The sequence below is a fragment of the Helianthus annuus genome, chromosome 16 (assembly GCF_002127325.2).
Source record: "Helianthus annuus cultivar XRQ/B chromosome 16, HanXRQr2.0-SUNRISE, whole genome shotgun sequence".
NCBI classification, from domain to species: Eukaryota; Viridiplantae; Streptophyta; class Magnoliopsida; order Asterales; family Asteraceae; genus Helianthus; species Helianthus annuus.
In genome coordinates this window covers 183616149-183640981 of record NC_035448.2, presented here as the reverse complement: position 1 = coordinate 183640981, position 24833 = coordinate 183616149, and the positions used below count along the sequence as shown (strand labels likewise).

Here is a 24833-nt window from a genome sequence, read left to right as displayed (position 1 = left end):
ATCAACTTTTTGTTTTTTTTTTTTTTTTAATAAAAAAACAACTCCCCTAAGAGGGGTGCACCCTGTACGTTTTTGGACAAGAGGGGAGTTATAGAGGGGAAATGACATGGCAACGTATGATTGTGTTAAAAAAAAATTTCACTCGCCTAATTAGGGGTGCACCCCCTTCACCCTAAATACTCAATATATATAAGTATAGCTAGCGAATGAGAAGCGGCATGCACCTAAGCATTAATTCACTTATCCAATGGAGGACAATATGAAACTGGATACCAATGAGGAGCAATTCACTTGTGCAATGCGATTGGTTACCTCCTCATCTTTGCCAATGGTGTTGGTGGCTTCAATAAAGCTTAAAGTCCTTGAGGCTATTGCAGAAGCCGGACCGCATGCCCAACTGTCAGCTCATGAGATCGCATCGCGGTTGTCAATCGTTAACCCACATGCCCCTAACATGCTTGACAGGATGCTTCATCTGCTAGCCAGTCATGCAGTTGTGAGTTGCAGCCAAAGGGTGAATGAGTCGAAGAAGCCGGTTAGAGTTTATGGTCTGGCTCCTGTTGCAAAATACTTTATCCCAAACGAGGATGGAGTGTCACTAGGTCCCTTGATGGAACTGCTACAAGGCCAAGTCTTCACCGAGAGTTGGTATGTCACCGTCTTAATATTTTATTCAAAGTTCTGAAATGAACTCAACCCTATTTCATAATCATACATTTATTAAAATAAAATGCATTAATTTGGCCATCAGGTTTGAACTTCCAAATTGTGTGCTTGAAGGAGGTATTCCATTTGACAAGGTTCATGGAGGAAATACATTTGAATTTCCAGCACGAAATGCCGCATTTAATGAAATTTTTAACAAATCCATGGTCCACCATTCGACTATTGTGATCAAGGAAGTTCTCAAGCATTACAACGGGTTTGATAAGCTCAAACGTGTTGTTGACGTTGGTGGTGGTTTTGGAACCGCCATTAAATTGATAGTATCGAAACATCCCCATATTAAAGGGATAAATTATGACTTGCCACATGTGATACAACATGCACCGTTATATCCAGGTATATTATTTGTTAGTTATATTTTTTTGAGTGAATTGCAAGTTTTGTTCTTTGTCTATATACCTAATTGTAAGCGATGTCCTTTACCTTTAAAATTGAAGAGTTTTGTACTTTATGTTTCAGATTGTTGCATGGTTTATCCTTTAGCTCTAACTCAGTTTGTTTTTAACGTTAAATGAGATCATGTACAGGTTACATGAGGGTACTTTTGTAATTTACCTATTTTTAATTAAAAAAATATGTAAATGAAAAAAACAAAAGGGTAAAAATATGTAAACCAAAAATTGTCTCTCTTTTTTCTCTCTTCTCAATTGTCGCCGGAGCTTTCATCAACCATCGCCACCGCATCATTCTCGCCGGAGCTTTCAGGAACCACCGCCATTTTCACTCGGTAACAGTCCGACGCCGTGATTCCACCTTCTGCAATCTCCCACCCAAAGGATCTGTTGAATCTCCACATGAGAATCAAAGAAATTTGAGAGGTAAACAGAGAGGTGAATGGAATTCGTCTAATAAGATCCCCAACTCCTCGGGTCCCCGTTTTCGGTTGTCCCTGAAACTTTCTCCCTCTTAGACTACATGGTATGGTGATGGACCATCCTTGGAGGATGATCCGCCACGTAGGCGACACATCATAGTCCTCCCAAGGATGGATCATCCTCCAAAACTAGGGGGCATGGGAGGATGGTCCTAGTCATCATCCTCCACCACTTTTATATTTTTTTAATTTTTTTTTAATCTTCAACTTTTTTTAAACATTTAACAAATAAAGTAACAAAATATTAATATTAAAAAATATTACATAAACTTAAAAAAAAAATTAAACTTAAAAAAATAAACTAAAAAAAACATAAACTTAAAAACCTAAAGTTAAAAAAAAAAAAAAAAACTTAAAAATATCCGCAGGTATCGCTTGCTATACAATTTGACAACCCATTGGCAAAACTTGTACAAACATCGACGTGCGGTTCTTTCAGACATCCTAATGTACTCGTCTAATGCATCTGGTGCGTAACCATACGCAAGTTGGCGAATGGCCGACGTACATTTTTGTAAATTACTGAAACCCCTTTGCCCCCTAGCATCGTTTCGCAATGTAAAAAACGGATCAGACTGGGCCATGTCGCCTGCAATACGTAAGAACAGTTGACGACTCATGCGGAAACGACGTCAAAAAATCTCGGCTGGGTACACGGGTTCGTCGGCAAAATAATCGGCTACTAGTTTATCGTGGCCGGCTATAAATTTAGAACAAAACATAAATGAAATTAATTAAAACATACATTTTAAAATCTATATAAAACATAAGGAAAAAAAAATAAAATACCTTCTTGGTCTCGGTTATATTTTGCTCGTCTAGTTAGCGATTGGGACGACCCTTCATCGGCCGCCATGAACACCTGAGCCGCGTTCATAATCATGTTGTGCATAATAACATCCTCTTCCGAAGATGATGAATACCACTCGGACGAAGACGATGAAGACATAGAAGAAATTGAAGAAATGAAAGAAACGGGTGAAGCCATGATAAGTTTTTAGCGAGAGATGGGGTGGTAGCGGGTAAAAAATGGTACAAAATATGATGATTTTTTATAAAAAGGGAAGAGTGGTTTATAAAATGTGAGAGAGATGGGGTGGTAGTAGGTGAAAAGTTGTGAAAATAGAGGTTAAAGATGTGAGTATTTATAAAAATGGAAGTGAAATGGGGGGTTTTTTAAAATATAACCGTTTGAAAAATGGTTTTTTTTTATTTATAACGGTCAAAAGGTGGGGGACCCACCTAATTTGCATCGTCGCAAACGGCTAGTTCCGGACGGAGAGGACAGGGACGGTAGGGGGCGGCACGGTGTTTGGACCGTCGCCGACCCGCGACGGGCCGGAGCCGACCCCCATACCGTGTAGCCTTAAACTCCCCATCCTAACCATTGGAACTGACAACTAAAGGAGAAAAGGATTGCTTTCATTTAGATCTATCTTATTATGCTTGCTTCTGAAGACAAAGGTGAGAAAAAAATTATTTTCTTTAATCTTTTTTAACCTATATACGACCAGATAAAGTTAAATTACACACATCACCATGTGTGTTATAGTTGTATTGTTAATTCATTATATTATGAGTTGGCTACAAAGCCTACTTTTATTACAAAGTGTAGGAAGCAATCTCCTTTAGACATGTGGCATTTAGTTATTTTATACAAAAAGGTATAATTGTAATTGGATAATTATTTTAATTATGGAAGATTTATTATCCTAAACAAATTAACGAGTTATTTTAGGAAACTACATATCTACATTGATTTCAAAATCGACTATAATTTTAATATCATGATGATCGCAAATTCATATTCACATTCCATTATTTCTTTAAGGTGTGTTTTATCAGTTTCTTGTTCTTCACACTGTGTTATATCAGTTTTCACATCCCCTCGTTAATTTCGAAACATAAAACACATCTATAATTTTCTAGACGTTGTCTTTTATCTGTTTCTGGGCTCTTCACATTGTGTTATATTAGTTTTCATAATTAAACACACCCATTACACATAAAACACACCAGCGTCTGATATAAAACATATCAGTGTCTGAAATACACAATATAAAACACACCAATGTTTGATTCAGTGTAAACATACTAGGGTCTTAAATACACAATATAAAACACATCGGTGTCTTAAATACATAATATAAAACACACCAGGTTCGGAGCTGTGGAGGTTTAAAACACAGTAGTTTCCGAGGAGAGAAGATAGAAAGAGAGAGAGAAACTTGCGAAAATGATGGGGAAGTTATGGTATGACAGTTATTTCCTTATTTAAAATGAATTAAATGACATATTTGTCCTCAATCAATTAAATTAGCCTATTTTTAAGACAAATATATTACCAAAATGCCATCAATATAATCTCAACCATCAAACGCACTCATCTAATGGTCAAAATCACTTCCTACACTTTGTAGGAAAAACACACTTTGTAGAGGAACCCCACCCTATATTATTATATATAAGTGTGTGTATAAAGGTTGGACTTTTTTAGTGATCCAAAGCAAAGTACAGATAGAGATGACAAAGGGAGAGAGAAGACGAGGGGAGAACACGGCGGTAGTTCCTGAAAGCTCCGGAGAGAATGATGCGGTGGCGATGGTTGATGAAAGCTCCGGCGACAATTGAGAAGAGAGAAAAAAGAGAGAGTTTTTGGTTTACATATTTTTACCCTTTTGTTTTTTTCATTTACATATTTTTTTAATTAAAAATAGGTAAATTACAAAAGTACCTTCATGTAACCTGTACATGATCTCATTTAACGTTAAAAACAAACTGAGTTAGGGCTAAAGGATAAACCATACAACAATCTGAAACATAAAGTACAAAACTCTTCAATTTTAAAGGTAGAGGACATCGCTTGCAATTGGGTATATAGACAAAGGACAAAACTTGCAATTCACTCTATTTTTTTTTTTACACATGTAAAATCAACCTTATATTTATTCCTATAATAAAACTAGTGTGTTTTGTTTGGTGATGAGGATGTCACCGCCAAAAGACCCAAGTAGGCCCAACCACTATAAAACCTACTGTTCATTCTCTTTCCCTATTAACATGTAACCAACCACTATAAAACCTACTGTTCATTCTCTTTCCCTATTAACATGTAACAATAATAATGTAGGTATACAACATGTGGGGGGAGATATGTTTCAAAACGTGCCAGAAGGTGATGCCATTTTTATGAAGGTAATGAATTTGGCTCAAGAATATATATATCGTATGATTTGAGTTGAACATGTGCCTAAATAATGAATTATTATTATATTTGACATAGTGGATTCTTCATGATTGGAGTGACGAGCGTTGTGTAACGCTGTTAAAGAACTGCTATAAGGCATTGCGACATGATGGGAAGGTTATCGTCGTCGATGCGATTCTTCCTTTTATACCGGATACAAGTTCCAGTGTTCAAGTAAATACCAATATAGACGCGATCATGATGACACAAGATCCCGGAGGAAAGGAGCGAACAGAGGATGAATTTCTTGCCTTGGCTAAATGTGCTGGCTTCAGTGGAATTAGAAAGGAATGCTTTGTTTACAATTTCTGGGTAATGGAATTCTACAAGTAGCAAGAACCATCCCCAGTTATATATGATATATAAGTTTCACCTTATTGCTTATATATACCTATATGAATGTGTTTATGTGACGTGTATTTACATATGTGTACTCAAGTATGTGCGCATGCATGTATGTGCACATATATGATATATGAATGTGTTTATGTGACGTGTATTTACATACTCGTGTACTCAAGTATGTGCGCATGCATGTATGCGCACATATGCAATATATGAATGTGTTTATCAGTTTATGTGACGTGTATTTATATACGTGTGTACTCGAGTATGTGTTCATGCATGTATGTGCACATATGCGGTATGCTTATGTGTGTAGCCAAACATATATATTTATATATATGAACAAAGATATATATGTGTGTATTTATGTGTATAAACTAGGTGTTCTTTCAGCGCGTTGTCTCGCCTTTTCTACTAATAGTATTTTAAAATTAAAATGTTAAGTGTGATCATTTTCCCCGTGCAATGCGGTAGGAGTTTGGACATCATCGATAATTGGTTGGTCGAAAACCATACAAGCAAATAGCGATACCGTTTTTTATAATGGCAAAATACCGGCAATGATTTTGTTTGCTCGTGGTAATATAACCTTTATAACATGTACGTTTGTGCTTCAAACATTTGCACATTACTACTTAGAAGTCATAGAAAAAAATTAAAATATACTAAGGATAAACATGTCACAACCGCCAAGTCAGTTATTTTATAAAACATCATATTATAATAGTAATAATACAAAAATGCTAATCTAAATAGTGAATAAATTAAAATCTATTTAGATAAAAGAAACTATATAACTCATAGCTACCCAACATAATTTATAGATATTTGATTCTATTCAAATTTAGCAAAAATGATATAAAGCAATAGCATCAACATGTGGCCAATTAAAATTCTTTATTTTTTTAAACAGTGGAATAATAACCAAATTTAAACACTAAAAAATAACTAAATAGAATGCCTCCTATACTTTAGTTCTATTAACCAGATAAGTATCATCCTCTTTGTTAATAAAAACAATTTGAAAATATCATAATCATATCATAATAAAGTATACAAAACAATACAAATTATTTTATAATTAAACATTGAAAAATAAATAATAAACCTAAAAACATGTGTTTAGAAGCCGAGCTGGTGGAATGGTGATGGGTTATGCCCAGTTTTGAAGATACTCCTCTCATTAAAAAGATACGAACCAAATAAATTTCTTTGATTTATAAAAAAAGTTAAATGTCATTTTAGTCCCTGTGGTTCGGGTCATTTTGTTAGTTTAGTCCAAATGTTTCATTTTTCGTCTGTGGGTCCAAAAAGATTTCACTGTTGCCATTTTAGTCCACTGGGTTAACTTTGTCCATTTTTCTTGTTAATAAGAAGGGTGATTCGGTCATTTTATATGTAATTCTGTTAACTAGAAGGGCAATTCGGCCATATAAAATGACCGAATTTCCCTTTCCGTTAACAAAAAAAATGGATGAAGCTAACTCAGTAGACTAAAATGGAAACAGTGAAACCTTTTTTTGAACACACAGACAAAAAATGAAACCTTTGAACTAAACTGACAAAATGATCCAAACCACAGGGACTAAAATAACATTTAACTCAAAAAACAAAAGTGGAAATTGGGCCCGGGGCCCGGCCCACTTCCTCTTCTTCATGAGTTAGTTGATTACACGAAAGATTGAAACCCTAAATAAAATACACAGTTTCTTCAACAATCTGAAAATCACTCCAAAATGGATACCACACCCAAAATCAAGAAAACCCCTCAGCAGCAGGCTTCCATGGATCAGCAATCGACTCAGTCTGGAGCAGTGGTTGGTTCAAACGATACCCTTTTAACCGATATCCTTCTCCGGCTTCCTGTTACCTCCATCCTTCGCTTCAAATCTGTTTCCAAACACTGGTATTCACTTTTGGGCCAGAAACATTTCACCCACCGGTATGATACCCATTCAAAATCTCCTGGTGTTTTCGCTCGCGATAAATACATTCCCTTTGATGCTGAAGATCCAAACACTCCCCCTGTTGATACTCTCAGTTCCTACATTGACTCCTTTACCTCTGTCAGAGTCTTACAATCTTGTAACGGGTTACTCCTTTGCTGCACTGATCAATGGCCCAAAATTCGCAAAAGTGGTCATAAGTATTATGTGTTCAATCCCACCACCAAGCAGTTAGCACTCATCCCGTCGGTCCTCGGCGGTCTCAAAGCTCGTAAAACTATCCGTTTTATGGGTCTGGCATTTCATCAAACAGATTGTGCTCATTACAAAGTTGTTTGTATTCGTAATGTATTGAGTTATGTGGAATCGTATCAGGTTCAAGTCTACTCGTCTGATACAAGGGAATGGAAGATATCGACCGAGTCTTTCTCTGCGACTAAACCCGTTTTCTTCGGTCAGGGGGTTTACTGGAAGGGAGCTGTTTATTGGGCTCCTTATTATGAAAATAGCGACCACTTGTACTTTAAAATAGATGCCGAACAGGCGGAACAACAGCTGGGAACGTTACCCTTGCCTGTTGGCTTGACGTCTTCGAAAATAATGACAATGTACTTTGGAGAATCTAGAGGTCATCTGCATTTAATACTACACATGGATCGCGGAGACGATAGTTTACTTCTGAATGTGTATGAGATGTTGAGCGATCATTCCGGGTGGTTTGTCAAGTATCAAGTGCAGCTTGGCGAGCTTCTGGGTGCTTTCCCGGAGATGGTGTCTGAGGACCGTTATGATTTCAAAGTCATTGATGTGGTTAGAGGCGAAGAAGAAGGGGATTCGTTTGTGGTGCTGAAAACTTCCAAAAGGATTATAACATACAACGTTCATGACAAGAGTTTTAAACTGGTGCTTAGTTTCGCCGGGCACTCTTATGAGGGTAGTTTGGTTTTTCATCGTTACACCGAAACCTTGTCTTTATTTTAAAAGATAATTCGGTTTGTTTATGTCTGGTATGATCAAATGAGAGGGTTTAGTGAAGTTTTGTGTTTGTTGAAAACTTTGTTTATCATGAAATGGAAATTGAAATGGAAATGCATTTGCTTGCAAATTTATTTTATATTTTGGCTGATTTGGATTGCGTATGTGTCTCATGTTTAGGTTGTGTTTGTGCATGTAAACCTTTATGAAATCAAGTATTGTGACCCCCTAAGTGTGTAAGTTTGTTTTCGGGATTACATGCTCTATGTTGTTTTGATTGTGTACTTATTGCATTAGTTATGTGTATTATTTTAGGTTGTGTTGTGTAAACCTGAACCGTTCTGACCCGAACCAAAACAACACCTTTTTTAATTGAGCCATTTTGACCCACAGGAACACATACCCAAAATACAGTAAAATCTAAAGTTATTTAAATTGAACAGTGGGCTAATGAGCTGGGCTTCAAGTGTTGCTAATGAACTGATAACTTGGGTCAAGTTGCAGGTCAAAGGAGTCAGCATATATAAAGCATTGCTGTTAAAAAAATCCTGCAGGATGCAGGCTGTGGTTAAAAAAAAAACTAGAAACTGCTGTTAAAAAAATGCCTTCATCAATGTGAACTACTAACCAGGTAAAAAAGGGTAATAAATCGTGTTGTAGAAACTAGTGTTTGGGCTTGTTTCTACTGTTTGAAGTTGTAATAATAAGATGTTCAAGTGTTTGACAAAAACAAGTTTTTTATTCGGGAAATCAATAGACAAATGGTATATGAATTTTACAAACCTGCTAGAGTTCTCGGTCTCCACCTGATACAACTTTTATATGTTATGAACCACACATACAATCTAGTTCTTCATTTTTGCAAGAATGAACAGACTAAAACATCAAAGAATTAAGTGAAAGTTGAGGAGACACCATTAAATCTCCGGCTTGTATGACAGCTAGAAAAGCAGATGGATCTAGTGATGACACAAACCTGCACAATGAATTACAAAGACAGAAACATATGATTCCGAAAACGAACTTACAAGAAAGAAGGCAATGAAGAAGAAATTAAAATATAACTTCACCAAAAAAAATAGGCACATTTGGAAGAACTTTTGGTTATATCCGGTGACTAGCTTTGACCAAATGCGTGTCACAAGCTATATATATCCACATGAGTTGGTGTTCCCTGTAAGAACATTTTATTCAATAAACACCAAAACTATAAGCATCCAAGAACACGCAATTTCATACGTTACCACTGTTCTTAATGTATAAAGATTAAAGAGATCACCAAAATGGGTCAAGGAAGGTACTTAAAGAAGTACGAAGTTTAACGATTTTTGCAAAACCAACATAACCCCATCAAAGTAAAAGTAACTAATCAACCTTGAGTAGTTGTGTGCTCTTCTTTCTCAAAAATGTCCCTTTAGTGAACGTTTGCAGTTTTCACTGGGTATGTGTGTGCCAGTGTGTGTCTACATGTATGTATATATTACATAAACATAATGATATTTCTTTAGAATTTGATTGTTATTTGTGAGGATTTGAATTGAGATGGTGTTTGGATGTGTGTTTCTAAGATCATCGAGAACAGTTACACCTAGTTCATCCAACGGACCGTCTATTTAGCTTGTCACATCATTCCAAATCACCACCACTTCAAACCCCCCTTTTTCCTCCAACATCAACCATTCCAAACATCTATCTCACACCCCACTTTTTGAGCATTCACATCCATTCCATCATATTTTCATCCTGAATTACATTAGAAACCACTACATTTTTTGTCTCTTTTTCAATTAAATAATATTTTTATATCTTTATCATTAGCTTTTCTCTCTACTCCACTCACAACCACTTTCAAAATATATTAAAAAATTAATCGAAAATAACCAGTTAGGCAAAAATGAGAAAATGACCGCCTAAACCGGTTAAAATAACCCGAAATGTGCAGCTCTAGCGGTAGTAACGAGTTTGCTTATGTTTATAATATTTTTGGCGAGTTTATTACTGTTTCCGTTCATGTGGTTTGTCAAAAATCACAATTTTAGTCCATTAGTTTAAAATTTGTGATTTCACTCCCTGTGGTTTCACATTAGTAACCATTTCAGTCATTGTGGTTTCACTTTTGTAACCATTTCAATCCATTTATTCTGTAAGTACAGAGACTGAAATGGTTACGAGATTGACTGAAATGGTTACAAAAGTGAAACAACATGAAATGAAATCGTAATTTTTAAATTAATTGACTGAAATAGTGATTTTCGACAAACCAAAAGGACGAAAATCATTAATTAACTCTATTTTTGGTATTAGATTCTACGATTTGGGCCTTTCACTTTCGGCCTGGCCCACTTGTTCTTGTTCCATATAATCCTCACTATTGAAACCCTAACTCGGTGAAGACATTTCGGAATGTTTATATCTCGTACTAAATTGATTTAGTAAAGTTTTGTCTTGGTTGACTTGCAAATGTTTATGTTTTGGCCGATTTGTGTCAAACTGGAAGGTTAAGTCAACCGACAGTTCCTAGGTATTTCAGACCAATCTAAAAAAGTCAAACTTCCCGTGTCAATCAACAGTCCCAACAAATCACAAGAAATGCTTCTAACTTGCAGCCCTAACAAATCACTAGAAATGCTTCTAACTTGCTAACTTGCAGCCCTAACAAATCACAAGAAATGCTTCTAACTTGCACAATTATTGCAAACACATCGTTCATCTTGTTAATCGCCGACCCAGCACCCCTATTTTCAAATCTAATATGCTTACATACTACTCCTACAGCCCCTGCTGTGATGGTCGATGGTGCAGTAATTGCACTTAATCTAGATGCACACGTCACGGGTTAACAGCCTGTGAAACTGAATACGCTGCTGCTAATTTTAAGACCCAGAAGCGGGTAGTCATTAAGGATATGGGTCTTGTTTCTGTATTTGGAATGGAGGATTCCCGGTTTGGTGGTCAGTCTGTTAATGATTGGGAAAATGACAAGGGACTCTTAATGTGGTAGGGTGGTTGGTTGTGTACTGATTGCATTGGTTGTTTGTATACTTGGCAAAATGGGTGGGTCAAGTTGGGTGGAGGTTCGGGTCAAGATGGGATTGGGTTAGAACCGGTCGTTTCAGTTCGGGTCAGAACGGGTTCTGGTCAAAATAGGTTCGGGTCAAAACGGGTTTTAAAAAGTTGAATACGGGTCACAACGGGCAGTGTTTAGAAAAGGCGTTAAATTATATTTATGGACAGTTTAATTCATAAATAGCTTCTATAAAATAAATTTACTAGTTTATAAAATAAAAGAAGTAAATGGGGTAACGTTATACTACTACACTAGTGAACCGAAAAGATAGACATTCATGGCAATAGTTTTAAGCAGATATTCAATCTCAGCGACTACATCTATAGCAAATGCACAAACGCTCATCATCGTTATACGAAAACTTTAGCTTCTTTAAATAGACAATTCTATATATTTGTACTTTTTCTTCTTCATTGAAGTGTGGCTTAATTGGTGTGAGGGATAGGATGGTCTTTTCACATCTCAATCTTCTTAAGACACTTGGTCACCTCCCTTATCTTCATATCATTTCACTCAGACACCCGCACTTTACCTTTCCATCCCGTTGTGTGTAGTGGAAAACTAATCGCCTCCAACTCCAGGCCGTTGGCGGGCCGGTGTGCACGGCGTGGAAATGTCAAAGAGCTAAGTGAAAGTTGAGGAGACACCATTAGATCTCCGGCTTGTATGGCAGCTAGAAAAGCATATGGATCTAGTGATGACACAAACCTGCACAATGAATTATAAAGACCGAAACATATGATTCAAAAAATGAACTTAAAAGAAAGAAGGCGATGAAGAAGAAATTAAAATATAACTTCACCAAAAAATAGGCACATTTGGAAGAACTTTTGGTTATAACAAAAGGTACAGGGAGGCAGGCGAGTTAATCCGGTGACTAGCTTTGACCAAATGCTTGTCACTAGCTATATCCACATGAGTTGGTGTTCCCTGTAAGAACATTAAATTCAATAAACACCACATCAGCTTAAAAGTTAAAACCACGGTGAAAACTATAAGCATCCAAGAACACGCAATTTCATATATTACCACCGTTCTTAATGTATAACGATTAAAGAGATCACCAAAATGGGTAAAGGAAGGTCCTTGAAGAAGCAGGAAGTTGAACGATTTTTGCAAAACCAACATAACCCCATCAAAGTAAAAGTAACTAATCAACCTTGAGCAGTTGTGTGCTCTTCTTTCTCAAAAATGTCCCTTTAGTGAACGTTTGCAGTTTTCACTGGGTATTTGTGTGCCAGTGTGTGTACATATATGTATATATTACATAAACAAAATGATATTTATTTAGAATTTTATTGTTATTTGTGAGGATTTGAATTGAGATGGTGTTTGGATGTGTGTTTCTATTTAGCTTGTCACATCATTCCAAACCACCACCACTTCAAACCCCATTTTTTCCTTCAACAATAACCATTCCAAACCTCTATCTCACACCCCACTTTTTGAGCATTCAACACCATTCCATCATATTTTCACCCTAAATTAGGGTGGAGGGTATGGTTAATCACTCTAGGGTGATTGAGTGAAATCCTACCCACTAATATTATGTCATGTCAACTCCCTATTCCACTTCCCATTTTGCACTCAATCAGGGGGTATGGTTAATTACCCTAGGGTATTTGAGTTATATATTTTTTGATTGGTGGGTGTTTGAGTTATATATTTTCAGGTGACTTTACACCGATTTTGCTCACCTCTCTCCAACTCACCGATCATGTTCATCAAGTGGGTATAGTCATCGATTGGTGACTCCCACTCCCCGCACCACTCAGGCACTCACTGAGCATTATACCCCCTACCCTTACACTCAAAAACACTACATTTTTTCTCTCTTTTTCAATTAAATAATATTTTTTATACCTTTATCATTACTTTTTCTCTCTCCTCCACTCACAACCACTTTCAAAATATATTAAAAAATTAATCGAAAAATAACCAGTTAGGCAAAATGAGAAAATGACCGCCTAAACCGGTTAAAATAACCCGAAATGTGCAGCTCTAGCGGTAGTAACAAGTTTGCTTATGTTTATAATATTTTTGGCGAGTTAATTGTTGTTTTCGTCCCTGGGGTTTGTCAAAAATCACTATTTCAGTTCATTAGTTTAAAAATTGTGATTTCATTCTCTGTTGTTTCACTTTAGTAACCATTTCAGTTCCAATGGTTTCACTTTCGTAACCATATTCAATCCATTTATTCTGTAAGTACAGGGACTGAAATGGTTACGAGGTAGAATGAAATGGTTACGAAAGTGAAACCACATGGACTGAAATCGTAATTTTTAAACTAATGAACTGAAATAGTGATTTTTGACAACCCTAAAAGACGAAAATAGTAATTAACTCTATTTTTGGTATTAGATACTGCGATTTGGGCCTTTCACTTTCGGCCTGGCCCACTTGTTCTTGTTCCATATAATCCTCACTATTGAAACCCTAACTCGTGGAGGAAAATCACTCTAAAAAAATGGTGCATACCAGAGCCCAAACCAAGAAGATGCTTCATGCCTCTATCTCTCGTTTCAACGATGACCTTTTTACCGAGATTCTTCTCCGCCTCCCTGCTGCCTCCATCTTTCGTTTCAAATCCGTTTCCAAACACTGGCGTTTGCTTTTGAGTCAGAAATATTTCACCCAAAGGTATGATAACCTTTCAAAATCTCCAACAGGTCTTATTGCTACCGATATATATGTTCCCTTTGATGTTGAAAACCCAAGCACTCCCCCTTTTCGTTGTCTTGATTTATACTTTGATCGTTGTGATGTTGAAATCGTGCAATCTTGTAATGGGTTACTACTTTGCTCTACCAACGGCCGCAACGGTGTTAATAAATATTATGTATTTAATCCCACCACCAAGCAGTTGGCACTCATCCCACCCGTTCCCGGAGATCCTAGCGCTATATGGTTTATGGGTCTGGCATTTCATCAAACAGATTGTGTTCGCTACAAAGTTATCTGTGTTCTTTCTGTTGGGTCTTGTGTCGATTCGTATCAGATTCAAGTCTACTCGTCTGACACAAAGGAATGGAAGATATCTATCGAATCTTTCCCTGCCTCTATACCCATCATCCGCGACGGGGTTTACTGGAATGGAGCGTTTTATTGGGCTTCTTTATTTGACAATATAAATTACTGGTACTTCAAAATAGATGATCAACAGCTGCACACGTTACCCTTGCCTCTTGGCTTGATCCCTTCTGATTCTGAAGTGGTGAGAAAGTACTTGGGAGAATCCAGAGGTCATCTACATTTAATTGCATACAAGAATTTCCAAGGAGGTATGTTAAGCCTGAATGTGTATGAGATGTTGAGCGATCATTCTGGCTGGTTTGTCAAGTATCAACTACAGCTTGATGCGCTTCCCGCTGCTGCTTTCCCAAGTAGGATTGTTGGGTACGTTCCCGATTATGAGTTCCAAGTCATGGATGTGGTTAGAGGCAAAGAAGAAGAAGATACATTCGTGGTGCTGGAAACTCTTGATAAGATTATAACATACAATGTTCATGACAGGAGTTTTAAACAGATATATAGTTTTACCAAATATTGTAGTTCAGGTTTTTATCGTTACACCGAAACCTTGTCTTCTTTTTAAAAGACATTTCGGAATGTTTATATCTCGTACTAAATTGATTTAGTAAAGTTTTGTCTTGGTTGAAAACTTTGTTTATCAACAAATTGAATTTCATTTACTTGCAAATGTTTATGTTTTGGCCGATTTATGTCAAACTGGAAGGTTAACTCAACCGACAGTTCCTAGGTATTTCAGACCAATGCTTCTAACTTGCAAAGTTATTGCAATCACATCGTTCGTTTTGTTAATCGCTGAGACGCTGACCCATCACCCTTATTTTCAAATCTAATATGTCTTGCATACTACCCCTGCAGCCCCTGCTGTTGATTTTGTTTGTTCACTTGATTGTCTTGGTTCTGCAAGCAAGATCTTTTTTTTTGACAATGGTCTCTGCTTTTAAGAACATAAGTTTATTGCTCTGCATTATATTATCTTTTGAATGTAGATAGAATATACAGGCCTACATTTGAATTTAACACATGCAAATCAATGTTGGTGAGTTTCTTCACATTTTTAAATCCCTTATTATCGATGATTTTTAATGTTTTGTAATTTTACTTTGTTTGCAGTTGTTTTGTAGCGATAAAACCAAATTAACATGTATTTTGATGTCAGGATGTTGATTAAATTGAGTTGTGAGCCTAAGGTACTGAAGCTGGATAACTGAGGGGCTTAAGGTGTATACTATGATAAGATAAGGACGCAATGTGATAAAGATTGAAAGATAATGAGTGTATATTCCAAATCATTGTCTTCGTTGTCCAAGTTCATCTCTACCGTTGTCTATATTTCTCTTTCTAGCTTAATATGTTTGAAAAGTGAATTGACATCTTATGACTTTTTTCACAACAAAAGATCATTTGATTTGCAAACATAGCTTTCAAATAAAATGAGATCTAGCGTTTTTTTTATACTACTATGATTCGTTTATGATGAAATTACATTCAATAAATTTTATAATAAAAACAATAGAAAGAAGGTATGTTTAGCATAACATTTTAAAATATGTATGTATCAAGGTCGGCTCTATATGATGATGCTAGGGGGAGAAAGGCCCCTACCACACCATTCTAACATTCTAACATTAATAATAATAAAAACGACCATACATGTTAATAATATACAGGTTAGTCCCGCATGTCGTCTAAGACTACATGAAATGATGGGCATGAGGGTATGGGTCTGTCACGTAGGCCTTGGGGGCTTTGCCCTCCACAACACAAAAAGGAAGGGGTCATGTTGTGGGCATGAAGGGCTTTGAAAAAAAAATCAAATTCTCGAACAAAGGGGCAACGCCCATGAAAACTCCATGGAGAAAGGGGCAACACTGCCCCAAGGTGAAGAGGAGGCGGGGTGGCGTGAAGGGGCTTGCCCTCCTACAGGTCTTATTGCTACCGATAAATATGTTCCTTTTGATGTTGAAAACCCAAGCACTCCCCCTTTTCGCTGTCTTGATTCCTACTTTGATCGCCCGGGTGTTGAAGTCGTGCAATCTTGTAATGGGTTACTACTTTGCGTTACCCGGCCCAAAGGACCCAATGGTGCTAGTAAATATTATGTATTTAATCCCACCACCAAGCAGTTGGCACTCATCCCGCCCGTTCCAAGAGATCGTAGCGCTATATGGTTTATGAGTCTGGCATTTCATCAAACAGATTGTGTTCGCTACAAAGTTATGTGTGTTCTTTCTGTAGGGCCTCATGTGGATTCGTATCAGATTCAAGTCTACTCGTCTGACACAAAGGAATGGAAGATATCTATCGAATCTTTCTCTGCGTCTATATCCTTCATCTGCCACGGGGTTTACTGGAATGGAGCTGTTTATTGGGCTTCTGTTTTTGACAATAGAAATTACTGGTACTTCAAAATAGATGATCAACAGCTGCACACGTTACCCTTGCCTCTTGGCTTGATCCCTTCTGATTCTGATCCCCTTGAAGATATGCGTAACATTTTTAAGTATTAACCTTTAAATCATATCACTGAGCAGAAAGGAATCAAATAAAATTCCTTAATTTTGAATCTTTAAAATCCTCCCGCATTATCATATCAAATAAAATCAGAAAACATGAATAAGCTCAATCCTTAAATAAAGTAAAATAAAAAAAATAAACTGGGCAGGATCAAATAAAAATAATATTAACGTACGAAACGTATGCATTGGGGGATGGGGTGGGGGGGGGCGGGGGGGTGTTAGTGTAATTTTGATAATTACCCTCCACGACCAAAATTACTCTACATGAACATTTACAATGGTTTAGGTTTTTGGGGGGTGGGGGGTGGGGGTTAGTGTAATTTTGATAATTACCCTACACGACCAAAATTACTCTACCTGAACATTTACAAAATTACTCTACCTGAACATTTACAAAATTACTCTACAGAAACTCAAAATTACTCTACTAGAGTAATTTTGAAGTTGGTGATAATTACCAAAATGACACCGCCACTTTTTTTGACTTTCTTTCAATTCGTACGTTTGCTATGTTTATTTTATTTTTACATGAACTTAACTCGAATAAAGTGATACTTTAGGCCTTTCAACTTTGGGCTCCTTTTTACTAGGAATGGAGCTGTTTACTGGGCTCCTTTTTATGACAATAGCAATTACTTTTACTTCAAAATGGATGTTGAACAGTTGCAAACGCGACCCTCGCCTGTCGGCTTGATCTCTTCTGAAATAGTGACAATGAACTTTGGAGAATCCGGAGGTCATCTACATTTAATAGCATACAAGAATCACCAAGAAAATAGGTTACGCCTGAATGTGTATGACATGTTGAGCAATCATTCCGAGTGGTTTGTCAAGTATCGAGTTCAGTTTGATGCACTTCCCGGTTCTTTCCCAGATATGATCTCTCAGTGCGGTCCCGCTTATGATATTCCCGGTTCTTTTCCAGATCACTCGTTAAAATTGGTATCCTGTACAGCCATTTCAATTTCATTTGGTTTTGGTGGACACGAAGTTGTGGCGCTCATTGCACTCAAATCTTGATATGATCACAGCTGTGGTTCATGAAAACACTTGTTTGAGTGAATTTTATCATTGTTTTGCACCACCATCCAACAATTCGGTTGGAATTAATGATACACAAATACAAGTTAGGTTAATTTGCATTATTAATGTTATGGTTGGTAAACAACTGTTTGTAGATCCTTTGGGCGGTCGTGTGTGGCGAGTAATTTGCATTTATTAACCGAACCGTTTTTTTCATCAAAAACAAAAACCGGTTTTTATTTATAACCGGTTTCGGTTACTAACCGGTTTTTTTACTCAAAACAATAACCGGTCCAACCCGTTAGGGTCGGTTTTTAACCGGTTTATTCCAAAAAACCAGTTTTGTATAACAGGTTTCGAGGATAAATATCCCTAACCGGTCTATAACTGGCGATTCGGTTCGGTTTTTAGACCGGTTGTAAAAAAACCGGTTTCGGTTCTAAAACCGGTTTTTTTTACACCACTAGCCTAAACCAGTTAAAACCGATCAAACGTAGTGACTAGGGGTGCAAACGAGCCGAGCTAAGCTACTCGAGCTCGGCTCGAAAAAAAGCTCGAACGAGCTGAGCTTAAACGAGCTCGAGCTCAAGCCCGAGCCTGAAAACAAGCTCGTTTAGTAAACGAGCCCGAGCCCGAGCTTTGCTTATCGAGCTCAAGCCGGCTCGCGAGCTTAATCGAGCTTTCTGTTGATATATTTTTTTATTAAGATATTAAACATATGTTTGTATAATAATAATTACTATTTATATAAATATAAAAAAATAACTAAATTATATGTATAATAATAATTATAATTAATATAAACTAGAACTGAGACCCGCCGCAATGCGGCGGGGATTCTTTAGTTATAACCAAGTCAACCTAGGACCCGCAGTTAAACCTGTCAAATGGGAAAAAAATAGACGATGTAAAAAGGTTCACCTATACACGCACGTTGCGTCATGTTAACTCGCAAAATTTAGAACGAAACGTAAAAACGTTAAACCAAAGACTGTAACACCTCGAAATTTTGTGTCCAATGATGTGTTAACACGTGTCACTTGATAACACGTGGCATCTATAATAAATAAAGGACTGATTTTGACAAACCTTGAAAGTATGTAAATTCGAGGGTTATAAATGCCAACAAGGGTAAATATACTGTATAGTAACCCTAAATAATACTTGAACCTTCAAACGAACAAATCAAAGATCGTACGTAAGCGAAACACGAAAGAAAGTGAGAGATTTCAAGCTACAGGGGTTAACTGTGTCAACATGTTTAAATTATACCTCTGAGTGACCCTTTAACGTTTCCCAAGGCTTTGTAACAGTATTATACACTCGCTAGAATATAAAATATAAATTTCGCGAAGTTTCGTTATGAAACGAGAAAGTTACGATCGGATTCGCACGAGAAGGATTAAAAGCGTCAATAATATAAATTTAGGCCTTCTGAATAATAAATAAATTAACCAGGGGCTTAACAATACGGGTAAATAACGCGAGGTCCCTAATCGTAATTAATCGAGGGCCTTATCGCAAAGTTACCCCTTCAAACCCGAAAGGTCAGGTAATTAATTACAAAGATTTCTTAATCATGACAAAAAGATTTGAAAAAGATTTAATTTTAACCCCTTACGGACCGTAAAGGGTATGCCTTACGGACCGTAAGGAGGGGGAATGATTGCTGAGATCCGCCTATGGCTTACGGACCGCAAGGCCGAAGCCATACGGTCCGTAAGCAGCGCCCAGCGACAGAAATGTGGTTGTTGGCTGTTTTAAGCGGCCAAACATGTAGTAATGGGTTTTTCAGAGGTATGGTTGCCCCCTACTCGACCCATGAGCCTCTAGGACACATGCCACTGATCCACATTCATCCATAGCATGAGTTGTAATGATCTAAAGGCTTGGTCTTGGCTATAAATACCATGCTCATGTTCATAACCTTCATCACACTCAAAACACACATCTCTGGTCATTCTAAAGGCTCTCAAGACTTCTTCTCTGCTCTATAATCAGCTCTCAACTTCTGTAAGTTGCCTAGATCCTTTATAGTTCAGTTTATGCTTAGTATGTAGCTAGAAACCAAACCGTCGTAAACACGGTTTGACTATTTAATAAATCCGTGATGGTTCTGTCTTATGACGAATCAAAGGTAGCTATGAGTTGGTATTAATGTGGGTAATAAACCTCTAAAAGGGTTCCCTCTGATCATCACTCTAACTATGTCAAATGTCGAGTCAAACGTGCGGTTAAAAAGTCAACAGAAAGCTATTTTTGGCGATTGATGCATAATCTGTAATGTATATACTATGGAACCTGTTTAGACACTCATAAAACATGATATTAAGTAAAACTTGTTTGCGCTCGTTTGAATCGATCAATTGCTATATTGAACCGGCTCGGAGCCGAATGTCGCAAAAGTTTGACTTTTGCTTTGACTTCAGTTCTGACCCGTTTTAATGAGGTATAGATATGCCTTAGGACTCTCTTAGGACCAGGTTACATGTTGGTATAACCCTCTGTGACCGGTTCAAGAGTTATCCGAGTCTTTTGCGCATTTCCGTTAATCGCCTAAAAGTTGACCGTAACGGCCTTTTGAAAATAAAACGAGTATTTCGGACACGTGAACGGACCAGAACCTTGTTTATTAAATTATAAGCATGTCCTTAAAGTTTCACGTCGATCCAAGGTCTAGAATGAGAGTTATGCTAAATGGCGCATTTAAAAGAAACTTTTGTAATAAACGGCGCAATTAGCATAACGCCTATCTAAACCAAGATTTCGTCACCAAAACTTTTACCCACTGTTATAAAATAATATTTTGGGAATTTTAAAGATTTTTAATAATTTTTACCTTGCTCATAACCTGCGGTTATGGCTACGGTTCGGTAAATACCGAATATGCCCTTTTCGGCCAAAACTTGAGTTCTACAAGGTCTTTTGACCCGATTCCAGTTGCTACTGATTTTAAATAATAAATAAAGTATTTTAGACTTTATAAACTGTTCGGGAAACTCAGATTTCCTGTAGAACTCGAAAAGCTCTTTAAAAGTCTTTAAAATGACCGAAAAACCCCTACGGGGCGTAATATTAACTTAAACTCGTTACGGGCATCACGGAAGGTATCCTACTGATACCACAACCTCTTTAAGGCATATTGACTTAGGAAATAAGCGTAAGACTCTCATGGTTAACCGTTTCGCCATTACGCGCACGGTTCGGCTAATGAAACTAGTTTTCATAAAATTAGCCGATACGGGTCAAATTATATTATTTGAACCCCAAAGTCCAGAGTGTGAATCATAAACCCATATAAAACAAGTCTCTGAACTTGTTGGGTCAGAATCACACTCCATTCTCGGTTTTCGCCTTTCGCGCGATTAAACCATATCTATATATATCGGAACCAACCGGTCTAGGCTACGGCCAATATAAAGACCCGTTAGGATTCTAAGAGGTTAATTAAAAACCTTCGTTCCAGATTAGGAGCCCCAGTAAAAGCTATCGGTGATTTAATCAAATTAAGGATAAATACTTGCAAAGGTAAATACTTTTAACTTATTTCCCCTATACGGGCTTGGGTTACGGTATATTAATACCGCTTGATTGAGCATTATATTTTTCCATCGCTTAGGTGGTTAATTTAAATAATATGATCGGCTCATTTAAACAGTTTTGTTTCTTACAAGCCTTTGGGGGGTTATTGACCGTTGTCCCGGATATCCTTGGCATCATTTTACGAAATGGCCACGACCATCGACATCCCGGTGTAGGCGTACACCCGGTATATATTGTCGGCATATAAATTAAAAGACGTAGCCGTTGGTTTTTATACTACGGTTTTACGCAATGTGGTGTGTCAATTAATCTTTAACCCGGCACGACCCGGGCTACTGAACGCATAAAAGATCATGTAAAACGTTCACAAGATTATCATAATTTTCCCAAGTTATAAAAGAGTTTGTGCCTTGTGCATTCAAAACAAATTTAATAAACATTTTCAAATGTGTCAGTTGAACGTATTTACCAGTGTAAACTGACGTATTTTCCCCAAAAAGATTAAGTGCAGGTACTATACGAAATGGGCTGGTATTGGCGTCCTAAGCATCGTACATAGTCTCGCAAACTCGATGCTGTATCTGAATGAACAATATTTATTATTTTGATCCGCTGTGGATATATTCAACTTCTGTAATACATTTGATATTACAACCAGAGGTTGAAGGTTATATATTTATCTTTAAGCTTCCGCTGTGCATTTATATAATTGTGTGGTTTGACTATATTGTTGCCAACATCGTCACGGTAATCCCCCACCGGGCCCACCGGTTATACACGTGGAAATCGGGGTGTGACAGGTTGGTATCAGAGCCAACATTGAGTGAATTAAACACTATCCTAATGTGTTTAATCTCAATGACACAATTGCACATACTTGAGTCTAGACAATAACTTAGGACAAATTCGGATTAATACTCCTTTTTGTCTTTTATTTCGTTATGATTTTTAATAAGTTTTGAAGCAGGAAAATGCCACCTGTTATCTTCAGAGGACGAGGAAGGGGAAGACGAGGCCGAGGAGAGATCGTTACCCATAATGATCATGAAGCTGGACCGTCAGGTACAAGACCTCCTTCGATGACAAGGAGCGAAGAACCGCAACGACGAAGAGACCTTTACGAACCGGCAAGGCATTCGACCTTGCACAGTTCGACACCGTCCTACCGACACTCATTCGGACCTGATTCCGAGAACGATCCGAACAACCCCCAGCCATCCTACATACCTCTACAGCGCTCGGTGTCTCACCGTGCTTTTGGTGATCCTACCCCATACTTTCGAGGTCAGTTCAATCCGGCTGACTACATACAGGAACCCGCTGGATTTGTTCCGCTTGGTCCTCAAGACCACTTTTCTGAAGATCACATGGACGAAGACACGGATCCGACCGAACCAGCTCGTGGTACGCCCACGCACCCGATTGAGATCTCCGATGGATCATCATATCATGGTCCACAATACCAAGGCCCAGACAGCTTCATGGCCTTGTTTGATCAACATGAGTGGTATTATACACCATCTCATCAAGCTTCGCAGCAGCAGCAGCAACATCCACGAGATCCTTCCGAGGATCCCCACTTTGAGGTAGTGACGCCACCGCCTCCCCCAGCTACTCAGCCGGTAATGCCCGATCCGCCAAGGCGAAGAAGATCAGGCGCAAGAATGTCTACCCGTGGAGGGGATTTCCACTTTAGCACCCCTCGACATGCAAGTGGTAGCCATTATCCATCCGTACCGGAGGAAGGGCCTTCAAGCCCAGTTCAAGAGGCGAACTCCGCACCAGTTGCGCCATCTTCACCGCCATTTGGGGACGACCGCCCGTTACCTCCGTACGCAACAAACTATAACCCGTTTGAGCCAACGTTGCAAGCTCACTACAACTACAATTATGAGCGCGACCCATATGTGGTAGCGGCGAGATATAACGCCCGCTATCCAGACGGGAATAGAGGCATACCGGATTACTCAGCTCATGGGTATCCAGCGCCACCAAGACCTCCAGTTCCTCAACCACAACCATGTTTCTCTCCTCCTGAGCAGGAAGAGATACTCCAACGACTAGATCGTGTGGAGAGAGAGTTTGAGGAAGAGAAAAAGAGCCACCGAGGATTTCTCAAGGGCTTAGCAAATCTACTAAAGGGCAAAAAGAAGAAGCGTGACCATTAGACCTTATGGTTATATTAATGTAATTTCTACTTTAAAAATAAGTCCCTGCGTGGACATTTATCGTATTTTAGTCCTTACATGGGCTTATCCGTTAAACCCCTACAAGGACACATGTCTTGTACTAGTCCTTGTACGGACCTATCTTTTATTTCACCTATATAAAGGTGTGTACTATTTAAAGACCCGTTTAGGGCGATATGTGATAATATTTGAAATTTTTGGAATGTATGTTATGAGTTTTGTTTTAATATGTATGAAATAAATCAAAACCATTCCTTTTACATTGATCTGCCTAAATAAAGAATCTTAAAAGGTGAAACCTAGCCTGGTGTCTTTTACGATCCGGTCAAGATGGTAAGACCTAATTTAAAAGATTCAGATTCCCTGTTAACCTCTGCAAGCATGTTAACGATCATGGCAGATGTGATTCGTTACAATCACACACGTCATTCTTATACAATAATCCTTTTAAGGATTTCAAGACCCAAATAAATGATTTATAATTCATGGGCTAGATCACAATAAAGGTGATCAAAATATAAAACATCCATTAGTGATGTAGTGCCTACGGGCCAACTATATTGAAACATCCATTAGTGGTGTAGTGCCTATGGGCCGAAATAATTGTCTTATAAAGACAAAAGACAGTGGTGGTCTATGACTCCCTGCCAGAAAGGGGTAAAAGGACTACGGTTCAAACCTCTACGCCTTTGATTCTCTGTAATCTCGGCTAATACTATAAAACATCTTCGTGATTAGGCTTTATGCCGCCAATATTATTGTTATAGCAAAAATAGGATATATTCAAATCCTAACATTAAATGTATGATAAGTTAACCAAATATGGTCTCTGTTACCATGGTTAACGAATTGTCATAAAAGACAAATTCCATAAAAAGCTTCTAAATAAAATTTTGTTATCTTCTGTAACAGAGTCAAGTTACAAATGGCAGATCCTAACGGAGTAAACAGCCATACAAGCGAGGATGATTACGATAATGCGCAGGTGCATCTGACCGGCGCACAGCTAAAGGCTCTAATTGATAATGCTGTTCAGGCGGCCCTTGACCGTCAATACACTGAGTCTAACAGCAGGTCTGTAACAAAACCACTCTCCAAACCAAAGACACATTCCAAACCACCCTCACAACCCAAGAAAGATGACGACAATCATTCGTCTACTGAGCACAGCGTTCATCGCGAACGCGAGTATACTGATGCATCTGGTGCCAAGGGTTGCACCTACAAATACTTTGTATCTTGTAAGCCCCGGGAATTTACAGGGGAGAAAGGTGCTGTTGACTGTATCACCTGGCTAGATGAGATGGACACTATTGTGGACATCAGTGGGTGCGCAGAAAAGGACGTGG

The 24833-nt window shown here is 37.9% G+C and overlaps 3 protein-coding genes and 1 long non-coding RNA gene across 4 annotated transcripts; 3 read left to right on the top strand and 1 right to left on the bottom strand.

Moving 5' to 3' along the window:
* The first annotated feature begins 203 nt into the window (after nucleotides 1-203).
* On the top strand, nucleotides 204-5425 carry LOC110918544 (caffeic acid 3-O-methyltransferase). The gene is made up of 4 exons (XM_022162851.2): nucleotides 204-648; nucleotides 752-1062; nucleotides 4731-4795; nucleotides 4884-5425. The coding sequence occupies exons 1-4, from the start codon at nucleotides 248-250 to the stop codon at nucleotides 5178-5180; spliced, it is 1074 nt and encodes a 357-aa protein (XP_022018543.1). The 5' UTR covers nucleotides 204-247; the 3' UTR covers nucleotides 5181-5425.
* Nucleotides 5426-6824: 1399 nt separating this feature from the next.
* On the top strand, nucleotides 6825-8252 carry LOC110918542 (F-box protein At5g07610). Its single transcript, XM_022162848.2, has one exon. The coding sequence runs from the start codon at nucleotides 6929-6931 to the stop codon at nucleotides 8117-8119; it is 1191 nt and encodes a 396-aa protein (XP_022018540.1). The 5' UTR covers nucleotides 6825-6928; the 3' UTR covers nucleotides 8120-8252.
* A 3202-nt stretch (nucleotides 8253-11454) lies between these two features.
* On the bottom strand, nucleotides 11455-12404 carry LOC110916653. Its single transcript, XR_002579902.2, has 3 exons — nucleotides 12210-12404; nucleotides 11983-12110; nucleotides 11455-11888 (listed from the first exon to the last, which is right to left on the bottom strand). It is a non-coding gene; the product is annotated as an uncharacterized LOC110916653 (long non-coding RNA).
* Nucleotides 12405-13597: 1193 nt separating this feature from the next.
* LOC110918540 (F-box protein At5g07610-like) lies at nucleotides 13598-14872 on the top strand. Its single transcript, XM_022162846.2, has one exon. The coding sequence runs from the start codon at nucleotides 13648-13650 to the stop codon at nucleotides 14773-14775; it is 1128 nt and encodes a 375-aa protein (XP_022018538.1). The 5' UTR covers nucleotides 13598-13647; the 3' UTR covers nucleotides 14776-14872.
* Nucleotides 14873-24833: the final 9961 nt, after the last annotated feature.

What these genes read in the sequence shown, in the direction of transcription:
- LOC110918544 (XM_022162851.2), top strand. Translation starts at nt 248, where the DNA reads ATGGAGGACAATATGAAACTGGATACCAATGAGGAGCAATTCACTTGT. An exon ending in CAAGTCTTCACCGAGAGTTG is followed by an intron (nt 649 to 751) that starts GTATGTCACCGT and finishes TTTGGCCATCAG; the next exon opens with GTTTGAACTTCCAAATTGTG. An exon ending in GTGATGCCATTTTTATGAAG is followed by an intron (nt 4,796 to 4,883) that starts GTAATGAATTTG and finishes TATTTGACATAG; the next exon opens with TGGATTCTTCATGATTGGAG.
- LOC110918542 (XM_022162848.2), top strand. Translation starts at nt 6,929, where the DNA reads ATGGATACCACACCCAAAATCAAGAAAACCCCTCAGCAGCAGGCTTCC.
- LOC110918540 (XM_022162846.2), top strand. Translation starts at nt 13,648, where the DNA reads ATGGTGCATACCAGAGCCCAAACCAAGAAGATGCTTCATGCCTCTATC.